Here is a 19,395-nt window from a genome sequence, read left to right as displayed (position 1 = left end):
ATAGAGCAAAAAGAACGAAAGAGTATGATGTTAAAAGAGAGTGAAGGTGAAAGATTTGCCTGCCTCCTCTTCTTATAAATAACCTATCTAATTGCCTTCTTTCCTTAACAAATTTGGTGAATCTCACTCCTGAGTCCTTTGTGTTCTTTGTCTTCCCTCTTATGTATCTCTTTCCTAAACTCCTATTACTATGTCCTAACTAACCCCACATTAGCATCTCTGGATATTTATTTTTTTATATCCCTTTAATATCGAAAAAAGGCCCTCAACGTCACTTTTTCCGTACAAATGACCCTCAATGTGACTATGTATAATATTGGCCCCAACTATCACTTAATAACACCATCTCGAATTACGTTTTAATATATAACGAACACGGTGATCCGTTTTCCGTTTAAACCTTTTCTAAAAACTAATCCCTTTTCTTTCTTCACTAACCCAGTCCGACCTTTTAACAGCAATTACACTCTGCAAGAACTCCCGTACTGTGTTGAGAGCATATTGAGCAATTATATTTTTATTATAGTTTCAAAAACTAATTTAGCATGTAGGTGAACTGGATTATTACCCTTGTTTCATCTTCTTCATCATCATTTTAGGGTTTAAGGCACTTCTATTCTCCCATTATGGATTTTAATGTAAGTCTTTCTACTCTTATATTTTTCTTTCTTTGTTTTTTAAATTCATTTGACTTCAATTTGTTGATATGATTATGTGTTTATGTTGTTATTTTTTAGTACATATGCTGCTGTTTTAAATAATGCCCACCATGTGTTTGTATTATTGTATGAATGGGATGGTGATCAATTAGTAATAATCTGCAGAACCTTTTGTAGTTTACCCCTGTTGCCTTTTTGGAGTTTAGATTTTTCAATGCGAGTTCCACTCCACTGATTAGTGGAGTTTAGATTTTTCAATGCGAGTTCCACTCCACTGATTAGTGAGTAACCGATCGATGTCCTTAATATCAAAACAATTCTAGATATATTCGAGCATTTTGATAATAGGCATAAAATTTGCAAAAATATAAATAAATGATGTTAAGAATATGTGCTTGCACATCTCTTTTTGCTACCTGGGGCATACTAAAATAACCTTTCAGGAAATTATGATATAGTATCTAATACTTTAATAGTTTCTTAGATTTTTGAATCAGAAATTAAAAGATATTCTGTTGGTAACAATTCTGGTCACTTTGTCTCTATCTAATTTAGGTGAAATTAGCCTAGTGAGAAGTTGTTTTCACCTAGTCAAAAGTCACAACAGTAACTGTTCTACTAAATAGACCTCACAGGTCAAGCTAGAGTGAAAGAAAAGTGACAGTAAGTATCTACATTCAAAATCCTGATGGCTATTTACCAATGCACCATTTCAAAACACATCAATGTACAACTTGTCTTGTTCTGATTTGATAAGAAATTTCTTATCTTTACCCAGAAGTCAGCAGTCATCACATCCTTGAGATGAAGATGTCCAGATTTAGGAATGAAGATGTCCTTGAGATGTAATATTTGTAGTTCCTATTTTCTCTTCCTTTTTATTCCTAACAGATCATCAAATACATCAATTTGAGAATGAACGCTCCGTTCCCTTTCTTATTCATTTCCGTCATAATCCTGATCATAGAATAATTTTTCCCTTTCACCTTTAGTCTTGTATATGACTTATCATTCTGTTTTTACCTCATTCCGGACATAAGTATCCACATCATATCTGCGCTTGGTAACTTTAAAATTTAAACTGTGGTCGGTGGTCTGCCTTCTTTGAAGCGTGGATCCAATTCTGTTGCAGATTCATGATTTTCAGGCAAGGCAGACGATAGTATATGAATTGAATTATACTGTAAAATTAATAAGTGACGGAAGATATTTTTCTGGACTTGCTTTGATAAATTTAGGATAATTCTTGCTGCCAATTTGTATAGGGCATGCTCGTGCTGTTACTGTTATAGATTTTACACTGTTATCCATAATGAACTAACAAATATAGACAAATAGGAGTACTGGCCTTTCATTTTGTTACTATATGATCAGATTTAGTTATCATTTTCTTTTGTACATAGTTGTCTATATTTGTTAGTTCATTTTATATATTTTGTGATTTCATTTGAACGTTCTACAAATATCTATTTGTTAATCCGGGACTTATTGATGATAGTCTTCTTCATCTTCAGCCCAAGCATAGGTCTGGAGAGGTTTGGAGGTTAGGTGGCGGTGATGCTTTGAGATGTAGACGGTCTAATCCTAATAAGGATAGTATTGTATTGGATCGTCGGATGATTCCATTTTTACAGTCTTCTGGATTTTATGGTGTCGTTAGGGTTTCTGCATTACAGCTTGATTGGAGTTTATTATCTGCTTTGGTTGAGAGATGGAGGCCGGAGACCCATACCTTCCATCTACCTATGGGAGAGTTGACTATTACTCTTGAGGATGTTGTCCTTCTAGGCCTCCCCATAGATGGGCGCGCTCTTATCGTTGCCTCTATATTTGGTACTGTACCTCTTTCGACTTTCCTTAATGGAGCCAGGACTTCATGTTCTTTCTTCTCCTCTCTTACTCCACGGATTCTTCCGGAGACTGCATCATTAGATGAGGTTATGCATCGCACTAGGTGCTCTATTGTTCATCTTATTGCTGGTGTGCTATTTACTGATACTTCTGGAGGCTATATTCATCCGATGTACATTCCTTTTCTTCGGGACTTGGATTCATGTGGTGAGTATGCTTGGGTAGCCGTCCTTGCATTCTTGTACAGAGAGCTATGCAAGGGTTGCAAGACAGACAAAGAGGAGGTTGTTGGATGTCTTTTGTTGCTTCAGTTATGGGCATGAGAGAGGTTGCCTTCTCTTGCTCCGATCCCTAGAAACTCACCATTACGTCATTCTGCTATTTTTGATGATTAGCTTGCGGGTCCATACAGAGACAGGTATGAAACCTTTTTTATGTTTTTAATTGTTATTTTAATTTCAAATTATAGTAACCATGCTTAATGAGTTAATGTAATAAACCTACTTTTAAATTAAACTTGAAATAAAACAATATTGAGTTAGGGTTTAGGTTTAAGTTTTAGGGTTAGGGTTTAGGCCCTAAAACCTAGAGCGTAAACCCTAATAACGGCCCTAAACCCTAGGAGCCGATGTTAATAAGTTAATGTAATAAACCTACTTTTAAATTTTTTTAATTTTCTAGGTTTCACCAATCCTTTAATTGGGTTTTAGAAAGATTTAAATGTAATTTACATTAGAATAAACTTTAAAGAAAACATTGTTGAGTTAGGGTTTACGGTTTAGGTTTTAGAGGCCTAAACCCTAATTATTTCTAAGGTTTAGGGTCGTGAGACCCTAAACCCTAGGAGCCGATGTTAATAAGTTAATGTAATAATCCTACTTTTAAATTTTTTAATTTTAGAGGGTTCACTGATCCCTTAATTGGGTTTTAGAAAGATTTAATTGTAATTTTACATTAGAATATTGAATTGGTTTTATTTATTAATTTTGATTGTAGGTGGCTTGTTAGTCTTTCTTTTAAAGAGATAGCTGGTCGTACACTTTCTGTTTACCGTACAGTTCTAGATGGGCTTGCACCATCTAACTTCATATGGCAGCCTTATTCTACGAATATCATTGATTTTTTGCGTCCTTATTGCTTGGTTGGTCGTCATATCTGGCGTTATAGAGGCCCCCTCCTTTGTATTTTTATTGTCGAGAGTCACGCGCCTGACAAAGTTGCTAGGCAGTTTGGGATGGTGCAATCTATTCCACCCGTGTTAGAGTACACGAGTGAGTTACATTAGATGACTTTGAGGGGCAATCAGTCGATTAAGTGGAGTCAGAAATTTGAGTCATTCATTTCTCTCTGGGATCATCGTTCAGATACTATCTTCCATGCAGATTTGATTGTTGATGATAGTACAGTGCTTGGCTATCACGATTGGTATATGCAGAGGACTGTGCAATTTATTTCTCGTACTGGTGCATTTCATCATTATGTTGTAAGTCCTATATACATGTTCATCATTTATTTCTCGTACCGTATATATATGTTCAATTGTTTTTGTAGTCTTCTTTCAATTGTTTTGTTTCTTTCCTTTTTAATTTTTATAACAAGTCTTTCATTTATTTGTTGTTTTTAGGGAGATTTGTTGAAGAGTATAGCTGATCAAACAGATTCAGTTCTTCCAGGTGTTCATTAGTTAGTTGTTGATGGTTGTAATGTTGTTAGAGATTTTAGGTTGTATGGTTTTGACGCATTGCCAATGGATGAGCATAGAGTTAAAGAGATGGATGTGCGGCAGGATCCCGACGTCATCCCAGAGACGTGGTGGTAGAGGTCCAGGTCGAGGTCGAGGAGCTGATGTACTTGATCAGATTGTTGCAGATGTATTTGGAGATGATGTAGTTGAAGATGATGTAGTTGGTGATGATCCTATGATGACACATCTTGGAGATGTTCATATTGATGTTACTCAGGAGATATCGAGGGATCCTTATCCGTCATTTGATCTTCATTTGACACCTACTCCACACCCTCCTCCCGAGTAGCTCACTCTACACTCTCGTCCTGAGCAGCTGACTTCACATTCTCCTTCTGAGTAACGTACTAGTGAGCATCATTCTACTGATATCATTCCGGAGAGATCGAGGGATATTTATCCTTCATTTGATCTACATCTGACGCCTACTCCTCCCACTCCTCCTGAGCAGCCTACTACACACTCTACTCGTGAGCTGCATACTACTAACCATCCTTCTACTGATCAGCCTTCCCCTGTACGTCGTCCTGATAGACTGGATCATTCCATTCCTTCTTTTGATCTTGATACTGTTGTTGGGTCTTCTCAAAGTTCCGGAGATAGTGATGGAAGAAGAAAGTTTGGAGCTCAGTATAGACGTTCAAAGAGAGTTCGTAAGCCTCCACGTTGTGGGACTGATGGGTAGAAGTGTGTCAGAAAGTGACTTTTAAGTATTGTTGCTTTTACTTTGTTTGTAATCTTGTAATTTTATTAAGCACATGAAAAACATAGAAACATGTCTTCAAATTAATCATTTCTCAACTATCTCATACATCATTCATTTCAATCATTACAATAGGTACTTGAATAGTGATGAAAAGGAGTTACAATCCTGATGAGGGTTGCCAGATATTTTATCATTAGCAAAGGAAAGGATGGGTGATGCAATTGGTTTGAGTGGGAGTTCTTGTAATTTGGCTTTGGCTGATAGTTTATGCCACTTTGTTTTTGCAACTTTGTTTTTGTTGGTTTATTTTGTTAGTTCTGTTTTTGCTAGTTTATGCTGTTTGTTTTTGCTGGAACTAGTAGGTACTTGTAGTGATAATATCGGAGTTATGATCAACTGTGAAATGTAACTATTGCTTTGTAGTAAAATGGAACGTATTGGCATTAGCTTCTGTTTTTAGTCTATGTTTTGCAATATGTTCAATAGGGGTGTTGTTTTAGTAAATGGTACAAATTTGTTCAACAGGGGTGTTGATTTTGTGATGGTTACATGCAACCAACAAATCCTGACAAAAACATGAAATCAAACTGTGTTTTTTGTCTTAAAACATGACTTCAAATAACGTTTTTCATTTTCTAACCTGTTTTCAAACCACGTTTTTTACATTTTACTAAAAAACTTGAAGACAAAAACTATATTACAAAAATCGTTTTTGAAATCATAATATCATGTTCCGTTTTTTAGATTTCTTGTATTTTAACGTTTCCAAAAATAATTTTTGAAATAATGTTATTGTATTTTTAGAATTATAAAATTTAAATCCAAAATCAAAATCAAAACAGCGTTTATAAAAATTATTCAATTTTGATTAATTACAAGTTATCGTGTTCCGTTTTATTAAAATTATCTAAAAATATAATTTTATATGAAAAACGCCACTTCTAATCATGTTTTCCCTGTAAAACATGATTTCATGTTACGTTTCCCTGTTTATCACACAATTATTTTTTAAACAAAAATAAAACCTCAAACTGCGTTTAAGCAGTTTTAACATAACATTAGACTGCGTTTTTAGTTTTTAAGATTTTTTAATATACAACATTAACAACATATCAGACTGCGTTTTATAATTGTAAACGGTTTACCGTGTTCCGTTTTACTCGTTTTTTACTTGTCTCTGTTATGCGTGTATAGACCATTAACATGTTTTGAGGCTACGTTTTTTGTTTTATTCCATACAGAAACGTATGTATTCAACAGTCTCTGCTACTCTACTGCTTCTTCTAAATAAAATCAAAAACCCTAGCACTTAAGCATATAATATATGACACTTATATATATTTTATACTGAAATTAAGTGTAATTTCGTAATGGCTTCGGGCTCGGGTTCGGGATCAAAATCGACATCCGTAATTGTGTAGATCTATATCGACGGTAATATTTAATATACTCAATTAGATGGTTGCGTATATGATAAACATGTTTCCAAGCATATTAAACTTGATAGTAGCATGAATTACCGTAATTAATGTGATTTGGTGTTTTTGAAATTGAAAATTGATAAGGATAATTATTATTTGAAGTTGTATTTTAGAAGTCAAAACCCTAATGATATGAAATTCGGTATTGTGCCTCTTGATGATGTTGATGATGTTAATTTAATGTTTGGAGTTATTCTTTTAAAGGGACCTCCTTTCTTTGTGGAAATTTATATTGAAAAAAATTTCCAATTGCCTATTAGTTGATAGTAGCTTTAAAGTTGTCGAGAAGAGTTCTATTAGATGCTTCGAAGGGTATACAAGTAGTAGTAGTAGTAAATATTTGGGGGGGCAAATGAGTAGTAGTAGAGGTGTGGATATTAATGATGTTGTTGATAGTAAAATAATGATTGGTAAATCCACAATTAATATTGTTTTTTTTATGAGTCAATTATGGAGATAAGAGATGATGTGTCAACCCCTATGGAGTTGAGGGAGGGTATGACATTTAATTCAAAAGAGGATTTGATTCATGTTGTGAATCAATTTCATATTGCTAGTCATCAAGAGTTTACCGTTACTAGATCAAGTGATTTGAATTGGCATGTTGCATGAAGTTGAGGGAAGATGGTTGTGAGTGGAGTTTAAAGGCTAGGTTGAGAAAGGCACTTGGTAAATTTCAAATAATGAAAACTTCCGGGCCACACACATGTATGAGCACCGCAATTACTCAAGACCACCGTAACTTGTCTTCTTATGATATTGTGGAAATAATTAAGGAACAAATTGTAGCCAATCCTAGAATTAAAGAAAAAGTGTTAATGACTACGACAAAAAGTATGTTTGGTTATCTTCCAGGTAGAAAGAAAATTAGAAATGCAAAGAAACTTGTGATGGATGAAGTGCATGGGTCTTGGGAAGGATCATATAAAGATCTTCCTTATTTGATGGAAGCATTACAATCCTTTAATGTTGGTATAAAAGTTGATTGGCTTTTTAAAGAAAGTAAGTCGGGAGTACATGAGAATTTAGAGGTATAATTTTTGACAATATTAGTAGTTCATTCTTTTTTTTGTAAATCTAATTCTTATTCTTTTAGGTACATTCAACTTAGGGTTTGCACTAATTAATGTTATAATATATGTTTATAACAGGAGGTGACATTCAAAAGATTATTTTGGGCTTTGAAGCCCTGTATTGATAGATTTGAGCATTGCATCCCTGTCATTCACATAGATGACACCCACCTTTATGGTCCTTATCCCGGTGTACTATTGAGTGATGTAGCAGTAGATGGTTTCAGTCACATTCTTCCATTGGCGTTTGCAATTGTAGAATCTGAGAATGTTTCTAGTTGGGGGTGGTTTATGGATCGGTTGAGGAGATTCATGGTAGGTAGGAGACATGGCATTTGTATCATCTCTGATAGACATGTTGGGATTATGGCAGCTATGCGGCAGACGTCATGGTGTGAGCCGTATAACCATCATAGGTTTTGGATTAAACACTTGTCTACAAATTTTGTTAATGCGTATAGAAGACCGGGATTGAAGGATAGATTAGTTGATTTGGCTTCTCAAGTGCAAGAGAAAAAGTTTGATTATCTGTGAGAGCAAATGCTAATTGTTGATCCTCGGGCGGAAGAGTGGTTTACGGATAAACCATTGATGAAATGGTCTTTGGCACATGATGGGGGAAACGTTTTGGCATTATGACCACCAACCATGCCGAAAATTGGAACAATGCAATTCTTGAAGCTAGAAGCCTCCCGATTAGTTCATTGGTTAGGTTTGTGTTTTCAAAGACCGTGGATTATTTTGATGAAAGGCGGGTTGAGATTGCAACCCAATCATCTAAAGGTCAAGTGTTCACAAAATATGCACACAAAATGTTGAGCCGATCGAATAAACGTGCTACCGGACATAATGTCACGGTATTTGACTGAGATTCTATGTTGTTTCAAGTAGTGACTAGGAGGGTTGGCCAAAAAGGAGGAAATAGGCATACCCTCCGGTTGCAAGAGGGTATGTGTTCTTGTGGAAAGTGGCAAAAGTATCGCATACCATGTTCTCATTTGGTTGCATGTTGTGCCCATTTAAATACGAGTCGTGAAAGGTTTTTAGGCCATTTTTATAAGTTGGAGAATGTTTCAAAGGTTTATAACGGTGTATTTGAATCAATACCAACCAAAGGGGATCCTCGTTGGCCATCGGGAGTTGACATTCCAAAGTTGATGCATGATAAAGAAGTTGAGAAGAAGAAAGGAAGAAGAAAGTCCACACGATATAAGAATGCAATGGACTTTCAAGCATCGCGCGGCAAGAATTAAAGCAATTTGACTATTGTTCTTATTTATTTCAAGATGATTTATTAGATATTTGAAACTTTTGTTTTAAATTTATGTTAAATTTGGAGTATTGTATTTCTAATTTGTTGTAATAACTCGAATTTTTGAGACCTTGTAAAACGTTTAATGAATAGTAACCCTGACGGACGGGAAAAAACTTTTGAGCCCACACTATGTAATGCATGAAAAAAGGAGTTTCAGAGTTGATATTATGATTATACATACAAAATGAGTGTATGTAAACGCTATTAGTTTTCGAAGAAAACGAACTTTGAAAAACAACCGTATTTACGACTCATCGAGGATTACGGGAATCATAATATAATTACAAGATTAAAACCCTATGGATTTATATTCAAGTATGATAATTCAAAATATAAGGAATAAATATGAAAGGAATTACGTCGCTAATCATTTACGAGTAAGTATTACGAAAACGCTTAAGCGACCGAGCGAACGCGTAAACGATTAAATAAACGTAACGACTAACTAACCATGGTAAGAAAGTAACCGTGGTTACTTCATCAAATAGTGAGCTAACCATAGGATCATCAAGCAAGCTAGCCAAATAGTGTGCTAAGGAAGCTAACACATGTAGTTTAGCTTGTAAGCTAGCAAGCTACTTGGATTTGTCCCCAAGATTTGCAACAAGGAATAAACCTAGAATGCTATACTAGGAAGAATAAAAATCAAGGGAAAGATATCACCACCCCATTTCCTAGAAGCAACCAAAAGAAGCAAGCATAACCCCCCCACCCCTTCATTCTTCCATTCGGCTTTTCAAGAAAGAAGGGAGAAATTCAAAATCAAAACTCAAGTTTTAGCCATGATAAAATCATCCTATTAATTCTCAAGCTTCCTAACAATCAAACTAAGGTAAGAAAATTCTTTCTTCTCTTTTTATCAAAGTTTGATGGGTGAAATAAAATCAAGAAAGTCACTAGTGAATAGTATGAATAGTAACTCTTTGGTTTCTTGATTTCTATGGTGGTTTTAGGTTCCAAAAATCATACCAAGCACTTCCAAGACTCCTCCATCCTCAAGAACACATCTCAAGCTTTCAATAAAGGTAAAAATCTTTGGTCCAACTTTATTTAAGATTCATTTTCAAGATCCATTTAGTATGTAGTTATAAACCTAGTTTTAGAAGTGGTAGTGATTAAATCTTGATATTTAGTTAAGTAGATTTAAGGTTGATTGTTGTTGCCTCAAGAACATGATGTTCTTGAGAGGAGTTTGTGTGTTTATGATGAAATGATGATTGTTGGTGGTTGTGATAAGAGTTAGGGCGTAAACGAAATCCCGATCGTAAACATAATTCCGTTAAAACCAACAAATCATAACTTTAAGTTCTGCAGAAAGTCCCGGAGATGTAAGTTTCTTGAAAAATAACTCTTGTTTATGATAGACAATGTTATAAGGATCTTTTAGGCGCTTTAATCTCTTGATTCCGATTTACGGATCAAAAGTTACGGTCGTTTTACTAAAAGTGATTTACGCGACAAAAACTGCTATGAATTACGAACTTTGAAAATATAAAGGGTCATCTTAAATGTGTTCATAAATCATGAAATTTTTACAGAGAGTAACATATTGAGTTTCCTAACTACCATAAAAAAATTCAAGTAAAAATAATGATTTTTCAGTTTTATAAAAATATCGGAGTCGAGGCCGCGCGATTAGAAAACGTAGAATCCATAAGCGGAGCCGACGACGAAAATGAAAATGAACCTAAGATACTTAGAAAAATAAAGCGACCATGATGTGAATAATGACTTAAAGGAATAATAAGGGTAATATAAGTTGAGAGGGTGCATAATAAGTAGCACATGAGTGCGAGTCGCTGTAAATTAGAACGGGCCTATCGAAGCGAATTGTGTTTATGGTTATAGATTTCCGAGCGGAACCTAGAGCATCCTCCACCTCAAGATACCCAGGCAAGTTTACGAACCCAACTCCATTTTACTGTTGTGTTGTGAAAGGATTGTTTTACTATCATTGCATAAATACCATGCTTGCCATGTTACGTAGTTGTTGAAATTTCGCATAATGTAGCGATGTTGTACGATAAGTATATATCGTAAAATATATTTAATTCCGCTTTAAGCGTGACATATAATTATAAGACCGAGAGTCGGTCGGGATTTTAAGATGAAAACCCGGGATTCATTCCGGTGATATTATAGGATGATTACAAGTCCATTATAGTACGTTTTAAAGGGACTTAACGTCCACTTACGAAACCTTAAAATACCTCAAACTTTTGTTAAAACGATTTCCCAACGATCATATTCCCTCAACTATATTTTATGGTTCGAATAATAAATACTATATACCTAATCATTTATTATGGGAGTAGTATACTCCAACGATTATTTATTTCAAACCTGCTTAAACATTAAAGATTATTAACTACGTAGACAGAAACTAGTTGAGGAATATTATTTTAAATATTCTTTTAGAGAGTAATCATTCGAGGTTTAATTATTTATCGATTATCGTGTAATTATATATGATTCATTAAAGGGTTTATTATTGATTTATAAATCATAGATCCTAATTTAAAATATACTTTTTAACTTCGGAAAATCATTCGAATATTTCAGATCGTCGGAAAATATTATCCCGACTTATTTAATATTTTGAATATAGTTTCAAGGAGAAACTTTTTCCCCCTTATTAAATTATCTGTTAACAACGATCAACTCACATCCTTAGTACTTCCTTCGAAAATCTCGGAAGTACGTATATACATATATACATTTATATCTTAGTAAGATAAACTGTTTCTATCAACAAGCAAAACGCTTGGGGAACTTCGATGTGGTTCGAGTTCTCGAGATTGATAGAATTCTTTTTAAAGGACAATGGAGGGGTAGACTCTGGTACTATGTGTGTTAGATGGACTACCAAAGGTACCGCATGCGAAGGTACTCTGTGTACTCAGGAACTTGTGAAGTATGTGTATACCCAAAAATGGGACACGTAGCCCGAATGCGGCAAGGGTGATAACCGGGATACGAAGGTGTCGTCCTTCTACTAGTTGAAAAGGTTACTATTATCGTATTACGACTGATCATCGTATACGGTGGCTCCAACGAGTGTCCTAATTTCTTCCAATTGGAATTGTGATGCAATACCGTAATCCAAGCCTAGGTGCTGGGTTTCCTATTAAGGTATTCACAGGATAATAAAATCCCCTAAAGAATTATTTTCATAAGAAGGTATGTATCACCAAGGGAAAACTATTTTCGAATAAAACATAATTATCATATATGATGTTTTACGTAGGTTATCATACAGTCATTTTCATACTGTACATTATTATACTGGGCATTATAGCTCACACTTGTTTTCTTAAATTGACACAACACAACAGTGAATCAAGATGCCTGCCATGAGAACCACAGCTAGGAAACGGGTAGGAAATGGCCAGCTGTTCCGTAGACTGTTTGGTGTTGTACCACAGGTAGTTCGAATAAGCTGGATTAGTTTTCAGTTGTTTTTAGTTCGGCTTATTTATAAGTATGACTTATGTAAGGTAATAAACAAGAAGCGTATATTTGGCCGGCGGACCAGCCTTACTTAAAGGTTACTCCCCGGTAAGACTTAATCACTTTTGGGTTGTAATAATTGTCACTTAATGGTTGAAATCACTCTAGTTATGAATGATTCATTTCCAAGACAATAACCTGTAAGTGTGTGTGTGATAAGTGTGGGGTCGTGAAGCGTGAGTATTTATATATTGTGGTGTAAGTTGTGTGGTTGTAGTAGTTTAGAAAGCGTGGTCTCCAAGATTCCTGACCCTGGATTTTGGGCCGCCACATTTGTGTTTTGTTACTCATTTGATATTTAATCTTATTTTTAATATTTTTTAGAAAATTAAGTAAATCATAGTAGCTTCTGCCTGGAGGGAGTTTTCAACATCCTGATAAAAACAGAACTTCAAATTGCGTTTTTAAGTAAAAAAACGCGTGTCCGTGTCACGTTTTCAGACAATACATGATATCGACTTCCGGTTTAAACTTAATAACACCACCTCAAACAGCGTTTTACATCCAAACATATTTTTAAACTGTGTTTTTTTCCAGCAATATCATATTTCTTGAATACATGTTTTGAAACAACATTTTTACACAGAAGTTCAAAACATGAACTCATGTTCAATACATTCTTTAAACTATGTTTTTTTATTTTTATAATTAATTTCAATCTCATATTTTTATAATTGATTTTTATAATTAATTTTTACAAAATTTAAATCATTAACAAAATTTTAAACAACGTTTTTTTTAAATATTTTAAGATAAAAACATGATCTTGTTTTGCGTTTTAAGTTTTAAAACATACAAATTTTATTTTTTTAAATTAGCATAAAACAGAGCTTCAAAGGGCGTTTTTGACCAAAAACGTAACCCGCATTAACGTTATGCCTTTTTATAATTAATTTTCAATCTAATATTTTTGTTTTTGTTTTAAATACAAAATTTAAATCAATAACAACACTTCAAACAACGTTTTTTGTATGTATTTAAAGTTAAACGTAACACGCAAACGCGTTTGGGTATTAAATTTTAAATTTATTAGTTAAACGGAGCGCGCATTTGCGTTTTTAGAATAAACACCATAACATGACATCAAACTCCGTTTTGGAGTGATATTTGAGGCCAATTTATCCCAAAGTGACATTGAGGATCATCTTGCCCCAAATAGTGACATTTGGGGCCAATGCCCTTAATATGTCGATATTTAACACTTAAAAAAACTCAACTATTACTAAAAATCTCCTTTAATATATTAAAAAAGGGCCTGGGGTAAATTTAGCCAATAAAATGGTCCGATAATTATGATTTTGCCCTTATACATTAAAAATCACAAAAAGGTCAATCTTATATAACTTGTGCTAAAATAAGGTAACATTTGTTACACTTAAGTTTCGAACCCATGATAACCTATTGAAAAATTGATGTTATAACCATTACGTTACAAAAATTTATAAGTTATGATGAAAACACTTATTCAATAAGGCAAATTCTCTCTTTTTATTTTATATATTATTTTAACTTATGAGTAAATAAAATGTTGTTTATATTTTTTATAATTTTATTTTAATAGTTGTCATTGTTACATATAAATATAAGTTTATTTTTTATAAATCTTTTGACCCCTAAATTTATTTGATCAAATACATGTAAATATATTATTCTTATAATATTATTTTGATGTATTTTATTTGAATTAGTCAATCTATGTCAGTCGGGATACGAGCGATAGAAGCTAGATAGCAACTCTATATGGCTTATTTACTATTTCTCGTCCGAGAGTAAACGCGAAACAGACATTATTATTATTCTGGGATTGGATGAATTATTCTAAAAGTACTCAAATTTGAGATCATTATAATTTTTAATATCCAAATTCGAATTCAATATAATTTTATTTGAATATAATGCATTCTCGAGTATTACAAATCAAATATAAACCAAATTCGAGCAAGTATTATATAATTCTTATTCTAACACAATGCATCAAATTCTAGTCCAATATTATTAGCTAACAATAGCATTAGAAATATCCACAAACCTTTAACAACCAAATATTAAAAAGCAAATTACATAGTTTGTAATAAATTACTATTAATTAAATATATTAAATTATTTGACACAAAAGTTATAGTCCGGCACCAGTTAAAATTTAATTCGAATTTATGGTTCCATAATCGAAATGACAACGAAGTATAAAATTCTTGATCTCTATAATGATATTTGATCGAATATGAATCTAGGACAAGTTAATCCATGCTTCATTTTATTAAAGTAATATTGGACTCAAAACAGACGGGTTATAATAACTTCCAAATTAGGGTTCTTATTTTATTTGAATTAACTTTTTACCATATTTTGATTATTTATAAAACGAATATGAGACATGTATCGTATACTCAAAACAAATATAATTAGACCCACCAAATAGTTTTTAACAAACTTCAACGTTAATTTGATACATAAAATTTATTTCAAAATCTTATCTAATATAAATAACATAATGCATGTAGCGTGTAATATTATTTTATAAGTTATATATCTATAAATTAAAAAAAAATAGGAATAAAATTATTATAAAATTATAGAATAACTATTGTCAACATTATATTTGTCATGTCTATTTCTTATCAATATTTTCATAATGTACACTAGATAAAACAATATGTCTTTTTTTGTTAATTTTGATATATCTAACTGTCCATGTACATTTTCCATGTACATTCTAGATGTTAATAACTAGGTCGAGATTTTGAAAAATAAGATTTCATAAAGGCAAAAGATATTTTCATCAATTAAATATTGTACACTTTCTTTGTAATTTTAAAAATACAAAAAAAATATTAAATTAGAATAAAAATGTGTGTTCATAACAAGATTTTACAAGATATATTAAACTGAAAATATAGTTATATCAATCAATATGCTAAATAAAATACTAAATATGTGGACAATTCAGGGACATTTTTAAAAATTATCATGTATATTACTTTTCAATAATATTTTGGTATTAAAATTAATATATGTGTGTGCATATATATAATAGTCAATTCAAAGATTATCACTTTATTAATTACACAATTAAATAAAATACACAAATTTATAAAAGAATATCGAATATAGTAAATTTGAGTTAAGATAATTTAAAATTTAGATCTTCAATAATATATATTTCTTGAGTTAATTATAAAATATTATTAGATCAATATACCATAAACCCAATATATATAATAATGTACTTAGTTTTAGCCTAATCCAAGGTTATAACAAATAAACGAGGGTTAACTCATAAATTTACAAAAAAAATAGTATTTATCAAATTGTAATAAAAAAAATGTATCATATAGATACTTATTCAAATTTTACTATATATATTCTTATAAAACATTTGGTTTATGAGAATTAAATGTGACGTTATGAAATTATTGTAAAAGTATTAAATAAGGTAAAAAATATTTTTAAACATTTTTCAATTATAAATTTTATGTGTATATATATATATATGTTCAAGAAATTATTTCATATATTAATAGTCTCGTACCTCGCACGGGTTTTTACGGTAGTATTAATAAAAGAGCAACAAACTATACTATATAAAATAAAGATATCTAAAATATTTTCCTTTATTAATATTAGCATTAAAAAATGACAGTTTGTTATTTTAAACTAATTTAATATCTAAAAAATTTCACATCACCAAACTAGTCACTAATATTACCAGAATAGTAGCGGTGTTCACAATTACCATAATTTATAAGTCATACTAACCTAAGGCATTACATTCTCTTTCCTTTAAATAATTTCGTCCTCGAAATTGGAAACGAGTTGCGGATATTTCTTCTTGATTTCACTTTCAGCTTCCCAAGTAATTTCTCCAATCGATCTATTCTTTCACACAGCTTTTAAACATGGAATGGTTCTATTTCGAAGATTCAATTCCTTCTTCTTCAGTACTTTAATTGGAATATCCTGATATGTTAAATCTTCCTGGATCTGACAAGGCTCATATTCAAGCACGTGTTTGTCGTCATGCTTATAAGATTTTAATAGCGACACATTAAACTCTTATACCAAGAGGGTGGGGGCAACTCATAAGCCATCTTTCCTACATTTCTTAATATTTTAAATGGACCTAAGTATCTAGGGTTAAGCTTCCCTTTCTTTTCAAAGCGATGCAATCCTTTCCATAGAGAGATCTTGAGAAATACATGATCACCAGGTTCATGACTTATATCTTTTCTCATTTCCTCAACGTACTGCTTTTGTCGGTCTTGAGCTGCTTTTAATCTTTTTCTTATAATTTGAATAGAGTCTACCGTCTTTTGCACTAACTCATGCCCTAGTAGTTTTCTTTAACCTACCTCGCTCCAGCATAATTGTGTGCGACATTTTCTCCCGTATAAGGCCTCGTACGGTGGCATCCCTATACTAGAATGGTAGATGTTATACGCGAACTCCACCAGCGATATATGCTCAACCCAATTTCCTTTAAAATCCAAAGCACAGGCTCGAAGCATGTCCTCAAGCGTTTAAATCATCCTAATACACAATTTTGTACAAAGGCTGTCATGTAGTCTCTTCCAAAAAGTTGTTGTAAACATCGCATCCCGATCAGATACTATTGTTGACGACATTCCATTTCCTGTCACGATTCATCCATATAAATCTGCATCAACTTTGCCACATTATAATTTTCTTTAATTGGCAAAAGTGAGCTGATTTTGTAGTTAATCCATAACAACCCATATAGCATTAAATCCCTGACGAGTTTTTGGTAGCCCCACGACAAAGTCCATCATTATTTGATCCCACTTCCATTCGGGGATCTCTAGTGGCTGCAAAAGTCCACTAGGCCTTTGATGTTCAGCCCTAACTCTCGGGCAAGTTGGCACTTACTCACCCATTCAGCCACATCTTTCTTAATTCCCTCCCATCAAAAATGTCTTTTTAGGTCTTGGTACATTTTTGTACTCCCTTGATGGATAGAGTAACGTGAATTATGAGCTTCATTCAATGTCATCTTTCAAGGATGAATCACTTAGAATCTGCATTCTTTCCCTATCAAAAATGATTTCTTCCTTATTAACATGAAAATCAGAATTATTTTCCATCCTCATTAATTTTTCCATCTTTTCTTTTTCACCGCTTGTCATTTGTGACTCCAGAACTTTCCGCGTGAGTGTTTTATTACTTTCTTCCTTTTCTTTTTCTTTAAGCTGGAGCGATTTGACCAGTTCTATTTCCAGCTTATCAAATTCGTTCATCAAGCTTGAAGTAATTTGTTTGACTCTTTCCTTTCGACTTAAAGCATCAGCCACCATATTAGCTTTTCTGGGATGGTAATTAATTGTGCAATCGTAGTCCTTCAGAAGTTCCAACCACCTCCTTTAGTGTATATTCAATTCCCATTGTGTAAATATATATTTTAAACTCTTATGGCCCGTGAAAATTTCATATTTTTCCCGTACAAGTAATGACACCATATTATAAGTGCAAATACCACAACAACGAGTTCTAGATCATGTTTCGGGTACTTCTTTTCATAGTCCTTTAACTTCCTTAAAGCATATGCCATAAATTTTTAATGTTGCATTAAAACACATCCCAAACCATTGTGAGAAGTGTCACTGTATACTTTAAATACCCCTAATAAATCTGGCAAGGTGAGTATTGGTGCAGGTGAGTATTGGTGCAGAAACCAATTTTTCTTTCAATTATTGGAAACTAGCTTCAAATTCTTCGTTGTTAATCTAGTCAATGGTGCAGCTACCTTTGAAAAGTTGTTATCCCAGTGGACTAACAATGAAATTTACAGAAGGGGGGGTTAAATGTAAATCTCAAAACTTTTTCAAGTTTTGAGTAGTTTCTAAGGCTAAGTGTTTTAGTGAGCAAATGTGTGTGAATGGCTTAAAGCTAATACAGACAGATATATATTCAAACACAGATGTAAAGAACACAAAGAACTTAAAAACTTTTCCGGTGGATTTGTTGTTCCACCAGAGATGTGTTATTTCAGAAAATCTGTGATTCAAAGAATTAAATCACAACTGCTTCCTAGTACAAACTAGATGATTTTCTCTCTGGATTTTTCTAAACAGCTCTGGAAAATTCACATCTAATTACTAGCTGCTACTTGGTTTATATATCACCAAGTTTACAAGTGAAGACAAAACTGTAAAATACAATTAAAAAGGCTCTTCACATGTTTCTTCTTCATTTCTCCATCCAATGCAATTTAGGCTTAACAGTTAATCTTTGAATACTTCCTTGTTTGCACCAGAATGGAAATGCTGCATTTTCTTGATTCCTCCTAGAGGCTTCCACATTCCAGTTTGTCTCTGTCAACTCATGTGCCTCTGTCAGCTTATGAATTGTCACTATCAACTGCTAATGAACTAAACATCCGTTGAAGCTTTTATCCGTTGATGCCTTATCCGTTGAGGTTTTATCCGTTGAAGCTTTATCCGTTGATGCATTATCAGTTGAAGTCTTTATCCGTTGAAGCACTTATCCGTTGATGGATATTATCCGTTGAAGCATTAGAGACATCCGTTGAAGCTTTATTTCTTATCCGTTGAAGGTCTTCAATATCAGTTGATACTTCTTCACTTATACAAAATTACAAGGCATGAAATATTTACAATTAGCCCTCCTATTTGTATATCCACTAGTAGTCAACATGACTGATACTTTCCTACAACATCTAAGAATTATAACTTGAATCCAGAGAATGAAATGTGCTACAATACTAAACTTATTGCTAAGTAAAACTACTCCTTCAACGGATATACAAGATGATCTTATCCGTTGAGGCTACAAACACTAGATTTCTACTTAAGTGTTTTGTTTAACTTATCATCAAACTAATACACATATTCCTAACAAAAGTCTTGAATGAATCTCCGATAGTAACCCACTAAATCGAGAAAGCTTCGAATTTTTGATGGTGATTTTGGAGTTCCCTATTCCAGAACAGCCTCTACTTTTGATGGATCAACTTCAATCCCTGATTCACTTATAATATGACCTAAAAATTGCACCTTTCTGAGCCAAAATTCACACCTGGAA

The 19,395-nt window shown here is 33.0% G+C and overlaps 1 protein-coding gene across 1 annotated transcript; it reads left to right on the top strand.

Moving 5' to 3' along the window:
- Positions 1-5,168: 5,168 nt before the first annotated feature.
- Positions 5,169-8,048, top strand: LOC141685193 (uncharacterized). Its single transcript, XM_074490310.1, has 4 exons — positions 5,169-5,365; positions 5,447-5,504; positions 7,056-7,472; positions 7,593-8,048. The coding sequence occupies exons 1-4, from the start codon at positions 5,169-5,171 to the stop codon at positions 8,046-8,048; spliced, it is 1,128 nt and encodes a 375-aa protein (XP_074346411.1).
- The last annotated feature ends 11,347 nt before the right edge of the window (positions 8,049-19,395 follow it).

This window comes from Apium graveolens, chromosome 9 (assembly GCF_009905375.1).
Source record: "Apium graveolens cultivar Ventura chromosome 9, ASM990537v1, whole genome shotgun sequence".
NCBI classification, from domain to species: Eukaryota; Viridiplantae; Streptophyta; class Magnoliopsida; order Apiales; family Apiaceae; genus Apium; species Apium graveolens.
Note: the sequence above shows the minus strand (reverse complement) of the source record. Positions and strands in the feature narration are given on the sequence as shown.